We start from the raw sequence: 19,141 nt of genomic DNA on the forward strand, positions 1-19,141 counted from the left end.
ATTATTAAATACATTATTATAAAACATGTTTTAGTTAAGGAGTTATTGATACTTCAAGTGTAAAATGATGATATAAAACCATGATAAAAATGCACTTTTAAGTACTAATCATTATGGTAAATAAAGACACATTTTTTAATGAATAATATCATTTTGATATCAAAATTCATCAAAATATGCCTCATATTCTCAACTTATATCACTTTTTATTATCTTTATCTTTTTATTAAGTTGATTTTTAACTTCATACTTGTGATGTTTAAAAATTTCAAGAGTCTCATCTTTGCTTCTTAACAAATAAGTATAATAATACCTTGTATAATCATCTATAAAAATAATATAATATTTTTACTTAATTATAGTTTGTATAATTCTTAAATTGTCAGTATCATATTGAATTAAATATATAGCTTTAATACTTCTATTAATTATTTTTAAAAAGATCTTTTTGAATTTTGATTCTACATAAACTTCACACATATCATTTAATACGATCCAAGTATGGTTAGATTCAAATTTTATCATAAAATTTTTTATTGTCTAGTTTTACACTTTTGAGCATAACTGAAAATTCAATAATTGGATGGAGCTGAAACTTGACTTGAAGATCCCAAAGGTATTGGTCTATGTTGGGATAAACTTTTAGATGAATTGAAGTTTGGGAAAGACTTGTGATAAAGGTCAGCATAAACTTTACAAATTTTGTTATTTACTTTCTTTAAACTTGTGGATTTCCTATTTGATAAAGAGTATTTTCCTACAAGGATGTGAAAACTTATTTTAAAATTTTTCTAGTTTTGCAAGGATCTTTAGTGAGTTGTAATATAATCTCTATATGTGACAAAGATTCATCAATGTTAATCCTTTTCTTATAAGGATTCTTTATTCATCCTAGTTACACAAGGAAAGGAGGGCTAAAGGTATTTAATGATAGATAATTATTTTTATTATTTTCTTTCATGTTTGAATTTAATTAATACTTTATTTTTCGGTTAGGATCCAAAGATTCATAGGATCCAAAGCTTATTTGGATCAGGCCATGGGCTTTTCAGCTTAGGGTTTTTGGATAAGTTTTGTATGTAGGTTAGTTGAACATACTAGGATAGATCCATTAGGGTTTTTTCTAGAACTATTTAAACATGTGTAACTAGAATTTCTACAACTATTGATGAACATTACTTTCAAAATTTTTAGTTTTAACGTGTGAGAATAATTCTTGTATTTTTCAGTTCTTAAATAAACTAAATCTGACTTATCGAAGATTAATTAGCTTTGTGGTATTATTGTACTTCATTCCAATATTGTTGGTTTCTCGGGGTAGGTTTTCATTGTGTTATACTCCTATCAGATCTTTTTAGCCTTTCCGGGATCAGATCTCAATTTTGATTATGGGTATAAAAAAATCTAGAGAAAAAAAAACTTATATGAAACTTTTCCTTTAACCTTTTTTTTTAAAGTGGATTTTAAAAGTTAAAATGTTAAAGAATTAATGGGTTGAAAGCTAAAAGGTTAAAGAATTAACATAGCTATTCTAAATTTGAGTTTTTGAGCTAAACAAATTATCTAGATTTGTAGAAAATATTTCTAGAAAAAACTATTAACATTCATGGGTTGAACTAGATAAAAAAAATAGCTAGAAGAATTGAGCTGAAAAAAATTGTCTAAATTTGTAGTAAATAATTTCAGAAAAAAGTGTTAACATTCATAAGTTGTAATATTTTGATATGATATTAAAAATAATTTTAAAAAATTAAAAAAATATTATTTTAATATATTTTTAAATAAAAAATACTTTAAAAAATAACCACAATTATACTCTCAAAATACTCTACTTACTGCTAAGATTATAGACTCTACTTACTGCTAAGATTATATATTTATAAACCTTTTCGATATTTTGAGATCCTGCTGGAGCTTGAGCTTTATTCTAATTTGTCTCACGGGTGGCCAAAGGATATGTATAGATCCATTCGCGTTCAGAAACTATAAGCAATAGTAATAATTATGAAATATATATTTTTTTAATTTTCAATAATATATATATAAATAGATATTTTTCTGAGAATACTTTCAACACAGCAATAAAACTTTTAGATTTTCTTAAGAAACCTTCAAACTTCATTCAAGATCTCTATAGATTGGAATATTTGTGTAAAAATGTAAAAGTATTTATTGATCTTGTTATGAAATCTTTCTTTATTTTTTTTTGAAGAGTAGTGTTTAAAACTATTATAGAAAATGCACTTAATAATCTTCACGAGGAAATTCAAATTTTTATTTTTTTTAAATTTAAATTTTTATATACTCAATAATCTTTCTCTGGACATTTAAATATTCATAAACGGGAAGTGAATTAGCAGATCGTTATATCAAAGATACCTTTTTATTTTGAATCTTTTCTAGTAAATATTTATCAAATTTGACCAGCTAATTAGCAAATATAATATCTTGAATTATCTAATCTTTTATATTAATTAAGATAATACTATGACATTTACAAAACCCAACTTTTTCACGTCAAACTTATTAATTAATAATTTCTTAGTAAATTTGATCATACATTTATTTTTATTCAAAATTAACCCAAAATTAACTTTTCATCTGCATAGAGATATATAATAACTTAACTTTATTTATTTATTTATTTTTACATAAAAACATTTGTCAACCTTGTTGATTTAAACTCATTTGATAGCATAACATCATCACACTTTTTATGTCATTATTTAGAAGCTTATTTCAAACTATATAATAACTTTAATTTCTTTCTTTTTTAATGACAAACTCCTAAAGTTGTTCGATGTAAACTTTTTCGTGAAGGTCATCATTTAGGAAGACTATTTTCATATTCATTTAATGTATTTAGAGCTTGTTAATATATGAGATAACTATTACTATCCATATAAAAGTTATTATTGACACAAGTGAGTACATATTAAAATAGTTTATATTTTCTTGTTGTTTGAATTATTTAACAACAAATCTTGCCAAATATTTTATCAACTTCCATCTTCTACTTAAAAATCCATTCATATTTTGATAACATACTTCTAAGAGAAAGATTTACTAGTTCTCATGTATGATTTTGCATGATAAACTCAATCTCATTATTTATTATCTCCTTTCAATAGAAAATTTCAAAGCAGAACATTTTCTCGGAGTAGCTTCAAGACTCATTTTCTAACAAGTTAGAAAATCAAGACCGAATGTTTTTATCATCTTCTCACTCTTACTTCTTCTCGACTAGATTTCATTGTTTACTACAGATCTTTTGTTCATAATTTGATAATGACAACTTAATCTTGCTTAATTTGTTCTTTAAGTGAATGAATTTCTTAAGCTTTCTTAAAAAAAAAATTTTTTTTCTAAAAATATTGCATTCCTTGCTTCTTTTATTGTATTAGGATGAACATTTTCACTACTTGACTTGAATATGAGAAATTCATATGCACTATTATTATAAGCATATCCAATGAATACGTGATTCATAGTTTTAGGCCTTATTTTGACCTTTGTAGGATAAAGTATTGTCACTTTCACAAGACACTCATATTTTGATGCATTTACAGAAATATTTTTTTCTTTCCATAACTTAGATAAGTTTTTTTTCTAAATTTTTATAGAGTACTTTATTAAGTATATAATTGGTAGTTATAATTTTACTTGATGAACTCAATCTTACTATTTATTATCTCCTTTCAATAAGAAGCTTCAAAGTAAGACATTACCTTGGAGTAGTTTCAAATGAATGAACTTTTTGTGCTTTCTTAAAACATAACATCTCTGCAAAGCGATGTAGTTGTACTAGTAGAAATTAAAGGTTATCAACATTCGAGTGAGGATTTGACACAACTAAATAGAGATCTGACCTAGATAAATTATATGGATAAGTTAACAGATTATTTAATGGATCAATAGGTTAAGTTTAGGTTCAAAAAAAGGTCTTGTCATGCCAAATTAGGTTAGCATCTTAAAAAATAACTCTAGTAAGAGGTTCAACTAGAATAATCTTCATTGTTTATTGAATCATTGTGTCTGGGCCAATTTTTTAACTTTTCCTAGATTTTTTATTTAATATTTTTTTTAGATTTTTTTTTTATTTTCCTTATGTTTTCAATTTTTGAATACTTCATACTAGAGATAGATTCTTTTTAGCCTATTTAAAAGTCTTGTAAACCTCTAAAGAGAACAACCATATTATTTTTACTTTTTTTAGAGAATACAATTATGAATTTAGATTTTATATCTATAATCTTTTTTGCTCATCAAATCTTCTGTGTTTTATGTGTTGTTGTTTTTCTTATAGCTTCCATCTACATAACAAAGAATGCATCATTCTTTTCTATCATTATTATATTGGGATGAATATACTCAATACTTGACTTTGTGTACAAGAAACTAATATACACTACTATTGTAAGCATATCTAATAAATACATGATCCATAATTTTAGGCTTATATTGAGTTTTTTAAAAATATGTATGCTATTTTTTCAACGCTATCCCATACTTTAAGGTATTTAAAGGAAGATTATTCTTTTTTCCATAATTTATATGGTATCTTTTCCAACTTTTTATGAGCTTTTTTGTTAAGAATATAATTTGTAGTAGAAAATTGCCTCCTCCTCAAATTTTAAGGTTCTCGTAACTTTCAAACATGGCATTCATTATTTATTTTAGAATTATATTTTTATATTAGCAATTTCATTTTATTATGGTAAATAAAGACAAGTTGTTTAATGGAAAATATAATTTTGAGATCAAAATTCATCAAAATATGCTTTCATATTCTCAACTTATGTCACTTTTTATTGTCTTTATCTTTTTATTAAGTTGATTTTTAACTGCATACTTGTGATGTTTAAAAATTTTAAGAGTCTCGTCTTTGCTTCTTAACAAATAAGTATAATAATACCTTGTATAATCATCTATAAAAATAATATAATATTTTTACTTAATTATAGTTTGTATAATTCTTAAATTGTCAGTATCATATTGAATTAAATATATAGCTTTAATACTTCTATTAATTATTTTTAAAAAGATCTTTTTGAATTTTGATTCTACATAAACTTCACACATATCATTTAATACGATCCAAGTATGGTTAGATTCAAATTTTATCATAAAATTTTTTATTGTCTAGTTTTACACTTTTGAGCATAACTGAAAATTCAACAATTGGATGGAGCTGAAACTTGACTTAAAGATCCCAGGGATATTGGTCTATGTTGGGATAAATTTTGAGATGAATTAAAGTTTGGGAAAGACTTGTGATATAGGTCAGAATAGACTCTATAAATTTTGTTATTTATTTTCCTTTGACTTGTGGATTTCCTATTTGATAAGGAGTATTTTCCTACAAGGATGTGAAAACTTATTTGGAAATTTTTTTTTGTTTTATAAGGATCTTTAATGAGCTGTAATATAATCTCCAAGTGTGACAAAGATTCATTAATGTTAATCATTTTCTTATAAGGATTCTTTATTCATCCTAGTTACACAAGGAAAGGAGGGCTAAAGGTATTTAATGATAGATAATTATTTTTATTATTTTCTTTCATGTTTGAATTTAATTAATACTTTATTTTTCGGTTAGGATCCAAAGCTTATTTGGATCAGGCCATGGGCTTTTCAGCTTAGGGTTTTTGGATAAGTTTTGTATGTAGGTTAGTTGAATCTACTAGGATAGATCCATTAGGGTTTTTTCTAGAACTATTTAAACACGTGTAACTAGAATTTCTACAACTATTGATGAACATTACTTTTTAAATTTTTAGTTTTAACATGTGAGAATGATTCTTGTATTTTTCAGTTTGAATGAACTAAATCTGACTTATCGAAGATTAATTAGTTTTGTGGTGTTATTTTACTTCTTTCCAATATTGTTGGTTTATTGAGGTAGGTTTTCATTATGTTATACTCCTAACAAATCTTTTTAGGCTTTTTGGGATCAGATCTCAATTTTGATTGTGGGTATGAAAAAACCTAGAGAAAAAAAACTTGTAGGAAACTCTTCCTTTAACCTTTTTTTTTTTAAGTGGATTTTGAAAGTTAAAATTTTAAAGAATTAATGGGTTGAAAGCTAAAAGGTTAAAGAATTAACATAGCTATTCTAAATTTGAGTTTTTGAGCTAAACAAATTATCTAGATTTGTAGAAAATATTTCTAGAAAAAACTATTAACATTCATGGGTTGAACTAGATAAAAAAAATGGCTGGAAGAATTGAGCTAAAAAAAATTGTCTGAATTTACAGTAAAGACTTTCAGAAGAAAGTGTTAATATTCATAAGTTGTAATAGACAAAACAATGACTAAAAAAAGTAATTCTTAACAGACCACTCCTAAACCAAATTTCAATTGGAAAAAAAAACTTTTATTGCTTAAAATATTATTTTATAATAAATCTAGGCCTGAAGCCTGAGTCAATGCACGCATATGTATAGGTTAAAGATCAAAGTCCACTTTGCTTAAAATCTCTTTTCTCTAAAAGTTTTAAGTGAATCTTAGTTTCAATTTTAACTTTGTAACTCATTACCTTATAAATACTAAGAAAGTTTTGTTCATTTTCTACGTGGGAGGTTTTAAGTTTCATTAAAACATGCCACTAAAAACTTATTTAGATCAATTTTTAATTCATCTAAAATTTATTTAAATCACGTTAATATTTCATAATAAAAAGTTTATGTTAAAAATTAAATTTTAATAAAATTTGAACTTCAAAAATAAGTTGACTCCACTTTTAATTTGGTTTCAAATGTACCCATTACCCATGTTTTAACAAATTTACCAACATTTTATGTTGTGACATTAGAAGAAGGTATCAGATCAAGATTGATTGAGATTGGGAGTTATTGTGTGTCCACAAGAAAGGAACTGGAACTTTCATTTTAGAATAATGCAGGTCTAAATATTTCTTTTCCATTATGGCCCTTCTGTGCCCTTTTGTCTTTCGAATGATCAGTGCAATTGTTGGATATCGTTGCATTTGTATCTTTTAACGAATTCAATTTCTACGTTTGCGAGTCTTGCAAGCTGTCAAAGCATATGCTTTTGAAATTTTATTCGGCCTTTAAGTTGCTTAACGATCATATCTTATCTTGACAAGGATGCCATTCATTTACTCTGTTTTTAGCCCAGTACCATTCAAACGACTTGCTTGCTTTTCCTTTGGTGGGGACGATGCGTTGATAAACAAATTATCACGCTGCTGCAAGGAAAAGAGACTGGCGCTCTCGAACATGGCGAGCTAATCAAGGGTCGCGTAGTTCCATACAGGGAACTCTGGCGAACGACAGCAGATGCCAAGATTTGATGCTCCGTTTGGGAGAAAGCGTTGCACCGAAGTTTCCGAACCAAAAGTTCCCTATATGGAAACAGCAGCCAATTCCTAAGAGGCACTTAACGGCCGTCGTTCTCTATGAGATGGCTGGAGGAAGCGGAATGGTGCCTCTGACGACCCGATCAGCTGCTTCGTATTCAAGGCCTCTTCCAAACTGACCTTTTTTGTTTTGCAGCTCTTGGTTAACTGATGGAAACGCGGTCTCATGAATACAACATTCAAGGTCTCATGAACACATCATTTAGATCGCGGGAATCTGTCTCGAAATTCCTGCCTTGGATTGGCTTTTGTGGGTGCTCAAAATTCGTTCCATGTTTAAAGGCATTGATGATTTTTTTGATAGAATTCACAAACATTGGCATTGCCAACGGGCTTGGCAAAATCAGTTTTCATGGTCGCGTCCATTTACTTAACAGAGACACAGACAAGGAACCTTCCCAGAATTTAAAACCTGAATAAACCTTGTACAATGGCAGCGCATGTAAAGAGGTGCTCAAGCTACATCAAAAGATTTCAGCTTCTCGCGGTCAGGGTAGTTTCTGAACCGCAACATGAAGCCCATGGTCATTAATACCAATCCAATATTACAGCCACTACTGACTACTACATTAGACGAGTCCATCACCAATGACAACTAGGGGAGCGAACAAATTGCAAAGTTCTAAACCCAAGCCCTAACATAGAGCTGGGAGTCGCTGTCCTGGCTCAATGTATAGCATCTTATTCCATAACCAAAACGGTTACACAGCAAAGGTCTGTGCTCATATACAGTGAACAGAGTAAAACAAACACAGAGATACTTGTGCGGGGTTTACTAGAATACTTGAATGTCAAACCTTACCGGCAACAAAATCGTTATTACTGGATTCCCATATGGTCGTCCCATCACATGTACAAATCTTTTTGTAATTCTCACCAACTCCTGCACTTCTAGCAATTACTGCTGCTGTTAGACCTTTATCTGATTTATCTTCAGTTCCATATACTACTAGTGATCTCCCAATCAGATCTGCAATTCTTAGCTTCTGTATGGTGCCCGAGAAGAAGGCATCTCCTTTCTCATCGACATCTAATGTTCCCAGGTCGCCAAGAGGCTATCAAAAAGAAACTCAGTTAGAAAATGCTATTACTACATCACTTCAAATATAATCAAGCAAAAGTACTCAATATGATAAGCGAAAATCAAAATAAGCTAAATGAAGTTCAAATCACAAATCCCTGGCTTCAAAACAAGCTAAATTATGTTCACATCCCTGGTCTTAGTACCATTGTATTGATTTGCCACTTGAATATTTGTGGCATGAGAGATAATTGCATGAAGATATTCAGAGAAGGCATGTGCTGACGCAAACCTCTAGTTCATTTCCTTGATTTGTTGGATTAAACACTTTCCCAGTGCTTGCTGCTCCTTCTGTTAGATCCCCAAACTCATTGATAGACCAGCCGTGTTTACCAAGTGACAATCCAGTAAAGTTGGCTTCAATCCTAGCTAGATCCATATTCACCTGGGCAAAGCGAACAACACCAAAAATATCTGGACCTTTGAATTCAGCAACAGCAGCAGACACTAAAAAGTCTGAAATGCAGAGCATGAGGTAAGTTACTTGAGAAACTGAAATTACATTTTGATATGACACCATGCTGCAACGGGCTAGGGGGGTGGGGTGTTTACAAAGGCCACAAAAAATGAAAGAGGATTACATTGATGAACTAAACAAAACAGCTATGGTTGCCAAGATTGTCTTAATAAGATAATGGCTCACAATCAAAGATCTGGTTTCGTCTTATTCTTTTAATTACTATTTAGTTTATTTGAAATAATTTATAAAATAATAATTTTTTTTTTATAATTTCATCTTGATTCAACTTTTCATTAGTCTAATCTGATCTCCATTCTTTTAATAAACTTTTTTTATTAAAAAAATTAATAAATAAGTTTTCATAGCATAACTAACTCATTTTTATGACACTACCAAACATAGAAAATAATCAACTTTACATGAAAACCATTTGTCGAAAGAAAACTACTTCCAGCAAATAAAAGAGGCTACTATATGCCATGGAAAACGACCCTCATGCTCGGAAATCAGGTTCGAAAAAAATATAAAGTGCACTATACTCTCCATGCAGTTTAGGCACTTCAGAAAAGCACATCGCTTGAGATGGTATGTGAATATTAAAGTTGCATATGAAAAAAATACGGAAGGGGATATCAAAGTTGCATGCGATGGTATGTGAATATTAAAGTTGCATATAAAAAAAATAAGGAATCAATCTTTTAGTCGTGTCAATATCAAAGTTGCATACAAAAGAACTGACAATTCAGTTAACCAACCTTCAGGGATCCCTTGGCCAATTAATCTAGCATTTCGACCTGTCTGCTCTAAAGCTTCAGTCATAGTATTCACTGGAGACGACCCGAGGATTCTCACCACTTGATTCGCCAAATCAACCTCCACATTCTTCACTCCTAATTGTTTTTCCCACAATGGAAAACAAAACACAACACTATAAGAAGAACAAGAAAAACTCCATTTCATACTAGTCAATGATTGTGTATTTAAAAATTGGAGTCACAACATACCATTAACACTTTGTAACTTGTTCTTTACTGAATTAACACAGCCCTCACACTTCATATCCACCATAAATTCTGTCTGTTTATCAAAACAAGCTCACAAATTTCAATCAACAGAGGTCAACAAAAAAAAACAATGAACAATCAAATAAACACCCAAATGAAAAAAACTATCAAATAAAAAGTCAAAGAAGAAACGGGAAAAAATGAAAAGTTTTTAACTTACAAATAACTCAGGCAGGATTACATTATCCTGAAAAAAAAAAGATTAAAGATTCAAACTTTAAGCCTCAATATGAAAGATTGTGATACAAAAAGAAATGGGTAGATGATAAATTTGAACCTGTGAGGCGGACATGTGATTCGATGCAGTTGTTTCCATGTTAAGGGCAGAAGGAGGCTGAGTCAAATTCTTTACAAGGCCAGAGGCAGTTGAGGAGAGAAAAGAAGATGGTTGGGAGAGAAAAGAGAGGTTTCGGGTTTTGGGGTATGGAGAAGAAGTAGATATAGATGAGAGAGCAGAGGCATCAGGTAAAGCAGAGGCAGGTATGGCAACCTTTGTTGTGTTTGTTACAGACCTGAGAAAAGCCATTTTATTTGGGGGTTTTTTATTCTCTGATATTGGTGGTGACTGGTGTCTCTCCGTGTCTAGATTTTAGCTTGAAACTCTCTCTCTCTCTCTCTAACAAATTCAGTAGAATAAATTTTGACATGTTGCAACCCAAATGAGAAAAAAACAAAAAGAAAAAAGAAGACTGAACTACTGAACCAAAATTTCTTTTGTAGATTTTTTTTTGGTTTTTCCGTTAATTTAAATTCTATTTTTTAAACTATTTTTTTGTGATATGTACTAATAAAAATTGAATACATCTTCACAATTAATTTTGGAATTATTTGAAGGTGGAAGTTTTATTTTTTATTTTCTAAACAATAAAAACTCAATAAATTATGAAAAAATAAGCTGGAATTATCTCATTTTTTGTCTTTATAGAGGCCGTGTGAATTTATATAGATAATTTTAGTGTAATATTTAAAATTTTTGCATGTATGGTGCTTAAAAGTAACATATTTTAAGCTTAGTTTGATGTTACATGTTTTATCATTAAATATATTTTGATCATTAAATATATTAAAACTATACTAAAACTAAGTAGATAAATTTATATGATTTTTTAAGGATTCCTAACAAAATTCTCGATCATTTTAAATTATTTTTCTATTTTTTATAGCAGTTTTATAATTCTTTAATGTTTAAAAAATTCTATTAATATATGTGACATTTTTGGTTCAAAATATCAAAATTTGATTTTTTTTAAGGAGTTTTTGTCAATAATAGCGGTTACATAAAAAAAATTCAAAATAAAATAATTTAAGAATAAAATTAACAAAATTATTATATGTATACACACCTTAATAGTTTAGAAGTAAAAAAAAAATGCCATAAAACCCATTTTTCGGGCAAGATCTAATTAATGTTACACTTTTTTACTCGAGCATAGTTTATGAAGGTGATTGATTTTTTGTAGTCATAAATGCAGTCATGCAAAATGCTCTCGTGCTATAATAAAACAAAGGAGAGAATTAACCAGAGAAAAATGAAAAAAAAAAAAATACCATGAACTATAATCTTGTATTGATGTTGTGTATTCTATTTTTTTTTTTAAATAGGGCTTAAATTACAATAACTAAATTATACGAGACATCAACCCAACAAGATCATAATATAAAATGGAATATAACTCAAAAGATGGGTCATCCAAAGTGCTATATTGTCTACTAACAAGGCTGTTTATATTAAAATTGATTAACCAGTAAGTTGCTACATTGGCTTAACCGAGCTTGTGCTGGACTTAAACGTGTGAAGAATATATATATATATATATATATATATATATAGAGAGAGAGAGAGAGAGGATGTGATTTTTTTATATTATATTTCTTTTTTTATTGAATTTTTGAATTAAATTACGTGGTTTCTATATAATGCACATATCTATACCAAGAAAAAAATCAAGCCAGATGACATTGAGATGTAAAAGAATTTTAGATCTCCCTGTATTATTAAGAGTAATGGAAAAATATATTTAGAATTTTTGACATTAAAGAATTTTAGAAGACAATCATAAAATGAATAAAATGAATCCTTAAATAGAAACAATGAGATTCAAGTTTCATTAGCAAGTATATTGGTGGAACCAGGGTGTTTGTTTTAAGTAAATTTTAAATTTTTTTGAATATTTTTTTGAATAAATATTTTTTTATCGACATGTTTTACTTGTTTTTTATATAAGAAATATATAATGTCAACATGCATGCCAAATACGAATAAAACCCTTCAACCCATTTGAAATATAATCCAAAGTTATGGTTAAAGGCAAGAACAATGGTTGAATCCTATAAAAATTAGATTTACAATATCTTTATAATTATAAACTTAGATATAAGGGCAGGTTGTGGTGTGGTGTCTCAACTATAAACACCTGTAATCTTACACAAGTCAACCATTAACAGTTGTTCATGAGTTGGAAAATATATCTAGAGTTCTTGACGTTAGAGAATTTTAGAAGACGATCACACAATGAGTCCTCAAATAGAAACAATGAAACTTGGGTTTCATTAGCAAGCATATTGGCGAAGCCAGGGTGTTTGCTGGAAGTAAATTTTAGAACTTTTTGAATATTTTTTTGAACAAATATTTTTTTATTAATATCTTTTACTTTTTTTTATGTAAAAAACATATAATGTCAGCATGCATGCCAAATAAAGAGAAAACCCTTCAACCCATTTGAAATATGATACAGAGTTATGATTGGAGGCGAGAACAATAGTTGAACTCTATAAAAATTAGGTTTACAATATCTTTATAATTATAAATTTAGATACGAGGGCAGGTTATAGTGTCTCAACTGCAAGCACTTATAATCTTGTACAAGTCAATTATTAGCAGTTGTTTATAAGTTGGTTCAAGAACAAATTGCTTCTGTGATTGCCGATCTAAGAATTGAACTCAAGGTGCAGTACAAAGAAAGAAGTAGGAAGCAATAAGAGTAGATGATGATATACTGTCAACTCATTATCTTTCGTTTATGGATTTTTAGAAGATTTGTTTTTCCACTTTAATTTACACCTCCATCTTCTTTCTAATATATAAAGACACTTGTAATTGATTTTATAATTAAATTAATAATATAGATTTTTTTTCAATTTAATTTACTTTTTTAATATTAAATTGTTTGATCCAAATAAGATATATTGAAAAAACTACTGAATTATTGAAGAAATCACCAATAAATATAAAAATTATGTTGGTAATGTAAACCCATTTTCCTCATATAATTATAGAGAGTTATGATCTATTTTAATATTGATTCACTCATATACTAATAAAATATTAATATCAATGATTCTATTAATAAAACCGTTGATAATACACAATTCATTATTAATGGATATTTCATTGTTGATTCATAAGTATTATTTATCAATGGATCAACTAACATAAAAATGGTTGTCAATTCTTTTTTTTTGAAATGAATATTTTATTGATCTTTCTATTGTTAAGTAATTTTATTAATTGAATTACCGACAAACATGACATACCCGATGAGAAGCTCATCAACAATATCTTTTTACCAAGAAATTCATTGGTGATTTATAAACCAACAAAAATATAACTTAATTGCCTACGAAATATTCTATGGGTGAAAATAAAATTTATGATCGGTGAAACATATCAATTAACCATGGTTTTAAAACAAGATTTTCAACATAAGCATCTGCTATAATAACTGCGTGTCCTTGATATTACCCTGAAAGAAAAAATAGAATACATCCATCTCCGACAGAATGCTAGATCTCATTTTCTAACATCGACACATCTTAGACCACCAAATTGCTTTCTCAATGGTGTCAGTTAATTTTATTTGGCTGATTCACAGGAAAAAGAAATAAAAAAAGAAATTCATTTTATAGGACAATATGCGATCAGGCATCCTACGAATTCAGAAGTTCCCTTGCCCATTGGCCCCTCCAATTAGGAAATGAAAGCATATGCGTGACACTGATAAAGGCTGTATCACCACAATAGTTGATTAGATTTAAGTAGCAAAGGTGTTTGCCAACAAATAAGCTATAGATACTCATGTGCAAATGACTTTCAGGCACACCAAAGCTTTCTGCTCAAAGATATCTGGTTCAGGTTTCTGTCCATCGTATTCTTAAGCTCTTACATGTTCAAGAAGAACAACAGACAACTGTTCGATTTGATTAAAGAATATGATAGGGCCAGACATCATATTTATATCCTGAAGCTTGTCATTTAGTGATCTTATCTATATCTATGTATTTATACCACCTAGTAAACAATTAAAAGCCACAACCACTGGACCCGTTGGAGTTCCTCATCCATTCAGCAGTGGTCGCTGTGTTAACTGGAGGCAAATATTCACCTTGTTACTTCATAAATCTAAATAAATATTTTTATTTATTATTTGATACTATTTACATGATAAATAAATATTTTATTTAACATGGAACCATTGAAGTTTTTCTTTTAGAACACTTGGATCAATCAAAATAATTTTAATGAATAATATAATGGAATACAATTCAATACAAATCTTTTTTGGGTCTTGCATAAATTTTAACTTATTATTAAAAAAAATAAAAGTGCACAGTCATTCACTGTACACCTAGATAAAAATAATTGTAGATTAAATAATAAAATAATTATTTTGCCATTTTCATGTAAAATAAAATGACTTACTAATACAGGTAATATGATCTTCTCAACATGATTTATTAGTCATTATTAAATTGGTTTGGATAAATTGATCTTTTTAAATTTTTTTATGTACAATGAAATGACTTAAACATATTTTTTTAAAAAAAAATTAAATTGACATTCATGGGCTTTTTAGTTTTTTTATTTTATTTTTTATCACAATAAAATAACTTAATTATCTTTAAAATAATAATAATAATAATAATAATAATAATATTAATATTAATAAATAAGCTGGCATTCAAAAAGTATGTATTTAAGTTAACTTAGGAGCAATTTGATAATTTAATTAACAAAAATATTATTAAAAAAATATGGTTGATGAATACATGCATCAGCATGTGTCACCTTCCAGGATGATGTTTGAATCATCTTAGATGTCCCTCCATCCTTAAGTGGAGTGTATAGTCAATGGACTTTTGGTTTGGCGTCAATGATTTTTTCTTTTTTTTCTTTTCTTTTATTTTCTCTTTTCTTCTTGATTTTCACATCTAACTCTCAAGTTTTGAAAATAGCTATTCAATTTGATTTTTCTATAAATATTTAATTGATTTCATGTAAGAACTCTCTTCTCTCTTGCACTTTTATAATTCTTATCATTTGATGCTTTGAATTTCTCAGTCCTGTAAAGCTTTTATTCATCTTTTAATTCTTTAGAAAAGTTTTGAATCCTAAAGTGCATAAATTATATTTTTCACATCCTTAAGTTACCCTTAAGTTACGTTATATCTCTATAAAAATTTGAGGTTATCTATTGTAATCTTATCATGTTATAAAAAGTGAATATTCTCTTGTGAGAGACAATCTAAATTGTTAAAGGGTATGTGATACTTATACCACTTGAGTTTATTAATTATTTAAGTGTGAGTTAAAAAGAGGTTTTTAATCATTATCATTAAAGAAGATTATTTGTAAGGTTTTCTAATCCTTAACCCATAAAAAAATTAGGAGATAGGTTTGATCTTAAGCATGTAAAAGGATTGAGTTTAATCATAAGCCAAGAGAAGGATTGAGCTTAATCTTGATTTTAAAAATAATTGTGTAAGGTTTGATCCTAAACACATAAAATGATTGATTTTGATCTTGATCTTGTACTTACAAAAATATTGGGTTTGATCTTAAAACCAAAAAGGAATTGAGGAAGATTTTGAATCTTTGATATATGAAAAAGATTGTATAAAGATTTGGTTTTACTTGTTAAAAAAACCAACACGATCAAAATATTGATGTCTTTTTCCAAATGCAGGAGTGTCGAAGTAATAAATAACCCAGTAAGACCGAGGTCGAACCACATGAAGGTTAATTGTATAAATTATAAATGACAACAATAACAATAATAACAATAACAACAACAATAGCAACAACAACAACAACAACAACAGTAATAGTAATAGTAATAGTAATAGTAATAGTAATAATAATAAAGAAAATGATGAGAACTTTGAGATGGAAGATTAACGTAAAGATTAAAAAAAGATAACAACAAATGTCAAGGTTAGAGGATCCACTAATGGTATGTCAAACAAGTATAATATAAACTCTTATTATTCAATTGAAAACCACACACAAAGGAGATTCCAATCACATTATAAATTGTTAACATGATTATATTAGTCATCTTATTCGATTAATGCTAATACTTGTAAATCTCGTTAAGCATTCATGATTACAATTTATGTTAACAACAAATCAAGTTCCTTTCATAGTTCAGGTGTTAGTTATACCATACAATATGGGCTATAAAAGTGGCAAGCATTTGTTGTACCAAATGTTATACAATATAAATCTAGATTAGTCATTTAATAAGCAAAGTATTAAAGAGTGAACAAGATAACAAATATAAAACATGTTAGTATCAAACATTAAAGTCCATGTTAAGTTTACACTATACTTATTCTTATACCATTAGCATAGTCTTTTCACCTTGATATAATAAACTTAACTAAACATAATGAAAGAAAGAAAAATAGATAAACAAAATAAGAACATAAATAAGATAAAAGTTAACTAAGTAAAGGAAAGGAATTGAAAGGCATAAACAAGATATTAATGAAAATAAAACTTAAACAGTACAAAAATACAAAGAGACAAAGTAAAAGCATGATCTTGATCTGGAAACCAAGATGCCTAAATGCATGGCAAATGCCTCCTTTTATAGGTAAAAAATTAGGAACTATTGATTTGATAACTAATTGATGAGTAGGTGACCAACTCTTGACTTAGTGACAATCCTTATCTTCTCTTATCTGCCTAAAACATCATTAATAATGTCAGAATTTGAACCACTTAAAAACATAAAAGTTGTAGGAAATTGTCTCAGCTTTCCAGAAAAAAAAAATGGAGGTCATTTGGACTTCTAAAACTTTAGATATGGGCCAAACACTGAATAATATTTAGGCTATAGGACAGATTCAGACTTCTTCATTGTTGCTAATAAAAGTTGTAGGCCTATATCTTACCTTTCCATCCATATAAAATAGACCTAAATTCAAGATCTACAGCTCTAGATATGACCTAATCACCGAATAGTGTTTCGGTTTGGACTACATCAATATCTCTTTTCTAAGTTTGGCCATCTCTTTGTCCTTTCAATTTTAGTTCTTAAACTCATTAATCAATCCTTTCATTTGTGTGATAGACCTGTATTTAAAATAAATATTTACCATAAATTAAAAGTATCTTATATTATTAGATATGTAATTATAAAACATGCTTTAGTTAAGGAGTTATTAATACTTTAAGTGCAAAATGATGATATAAAACCTTGATAAAAATGCACTTTTAAGTACTAATCACACCCCCCAACCAGCTCATTACTAGTCCCTAGTAATCAAAGCGTTAAAATAGAAAAATAATTTGCAAATTTCACAAAGCAAGACATTCATCATTCAACTTTCATTAATCTATTCGGATAAACAAACTCTTATTAAATTTATATATCTGCTCAATACCTCTTAAACAAGATATTAATAAATCTTCATTTTATGCTCACTATATCAACACATAGTTATGGGAATTTACTTATAAGAAAACAAAATTCTTGTTCTAATGTTTAAGGTTGACTTCCTTGGATTGAGATTTTTTTTTAAAATATACATATATGTAACTTAAAACGCAATGCATATTTAACCCATGTAACAAGTTTTCGGCTAATGACTCCCAGACCAATTGGTCTTAAGGTATTAGGTGTTGAGACAACCCTACGAGCTTAGTAACTCGGGTTGCTGATACTAATACGTAGATAATACAATGTTTAATTTCCTTAAGCTTTTCTCCTAAACCCATGTAACAAGCATTGAGTCAATAGCTCCCAAGTCAGTTCACTTTAGGGTATTAGGTGTTAAAACACCCCTTCAGACTTAATTGCTTAGGTTAAGGAGGCTACGAAACCAAACTTATCTATATTTTTATTATCATTATTTTTTTTGCTCTTTAATAAAAGAACATAAATAATGTAATAATTCAGTGTGCAACCCATAATCATATGTTAAAGTGTGTGTGTTAAAATTAAGGTTTAAGAGTACATGTTAAATGAGTATATGAGTAGAATTAAGTGATAACAATACGAGAGTTTGTAAACCTGAATATTTCAAGAAATATTTTGATAGACCTTGTTATGAATATTACAAATAACCATTGAAAAATGTTAACCAAAATTCATCTCAAGAGTCAATAAATTTTTTCCTTGCTCTGCTATTTTAGTAATAACAGTTTGCAAAAGGTTTATGAAAAAAAAACATAGTTAGTTTTTTTTTAATATCAACTACTACCCTCTCCCCCTCAACCAAAACGAGATATTTTTCTCAATGTCCTAAGGTAGAAAGATAGAGTATAGAAGACATCACTTGAAACATCGAACATTAATAAACCTGAAACACACTTAAACAAATATAAGAAACAATAAAACACAAATATTATGCTATTAATAAAACCAAAAGACATAAGTTTTTACAAATTAAGACTCAAATCGTAGTTGTGATTGCGGCTCACATCATCCCTTGATTTTAGGTTCAAGAACAGCTTAAACATCTTATATGGGTCAGGGATAGGCTTCCTATCTAGTTTTCTTAAAAACCAGCAAACATGATCTTTTTTAGTTAGATTCCTAAGACTATGTCGAGCATGTTCTTTATGAAAATGAGTTCATAAGTCATGAATTGCATAATGCATATACCCACTATGATGAGACTTAAGAGTCAATAGAAGATTATTTAAAGATTCTTTATGTTTTGAAATAAATCTCATTTTTTGATAATTTTCACAGGTTTTGCAGAATGCATGTGAATTCTTAAACATGGTGGACTAATAAAATCCACTTTGTAAGATTTTTGCAGTTGTTTTTTTATGAGAAATGACTTCCACATGTCTTAGAGTGATAAAATTTAATGACACTACTTACCTCATTGTCAGGAATGCAACTTTGAAATATTTGATCATA

At 28.4% G+C, this 19,141-nt stretch overlaps 1 protein-coding gene across 1 annotated transcript; it reads right to left on the minus strand.

The window, feature by feature from the left end:
- Positions 1-7,841: 7,841 nt before the first annotated feature.
- LOC105128963 (copper chaperone for superoxide dismutase, chloroplastic/cytosolic-like) lies at positions 7,842-10,646 on the minus strand. Its single transcript, XM_011030822.1, has 6 exons — positions 10,264-10,646; positions 10,147-10,173; positions 9,927-9,999; positions 9,678-9,812; positions 8,695-8,918; positions 7,842-8,436 (listed from the first exon to the last, which is right to left on the minus strand). Exons 1-6 carry the CDS (start codon positions 10,510-10,512, stop codon positions 8,173-8,175), a joined length of 972 nt encoding a protein of 323 aa, XP_011029124.1. The 5' UTR covers positions 10,513-10,646; the 3' UTR covers positions 7,842-8,172.
- Between the last annotated feature and the right edge of the window lie 8,495 nt (positions 10,647-19,141).

This window comes from Populus euphratica, unplaced genomic scaffold (genome assembly GCF_000495115.2).
Source record: "Populus euphratica unplaced genomic scaffold, PopEup_1.0 scaffold48.1, whole genome shotgun sequence".
In the NCBI taxonomy this organism is placed as follows: domain Eukaryota; kingdom Viridiplantae; phylum Streptophyta; class Magnoliopsida; order Malpighiales; family Salicaceae; genus Populus; species Populus euphratica.

Coding starts and splice junctions, on each gene's coding strand:
- LOC105128963 (XM_011030822.1), bottom strand. CDS start 10,512: ATGGCTTTTCTCAGGTCTGTAACAAACACAACAAAGGTTGCCATACCT. Junction 10,000..10,146: donor TAATCCTGCCTGAGTTATTT/GTAAGTTAAAAA, acceptor TTTGATAAACAG/ACAGAATTTATGGTGGATAT. Junction 9,813..9,926: donor CAAGTTACAAAGTGTTAATG/GTATGTTGTGAC, acceptor AAAAACAATTAG/GAGTGAAGAATGTGGAGGTT.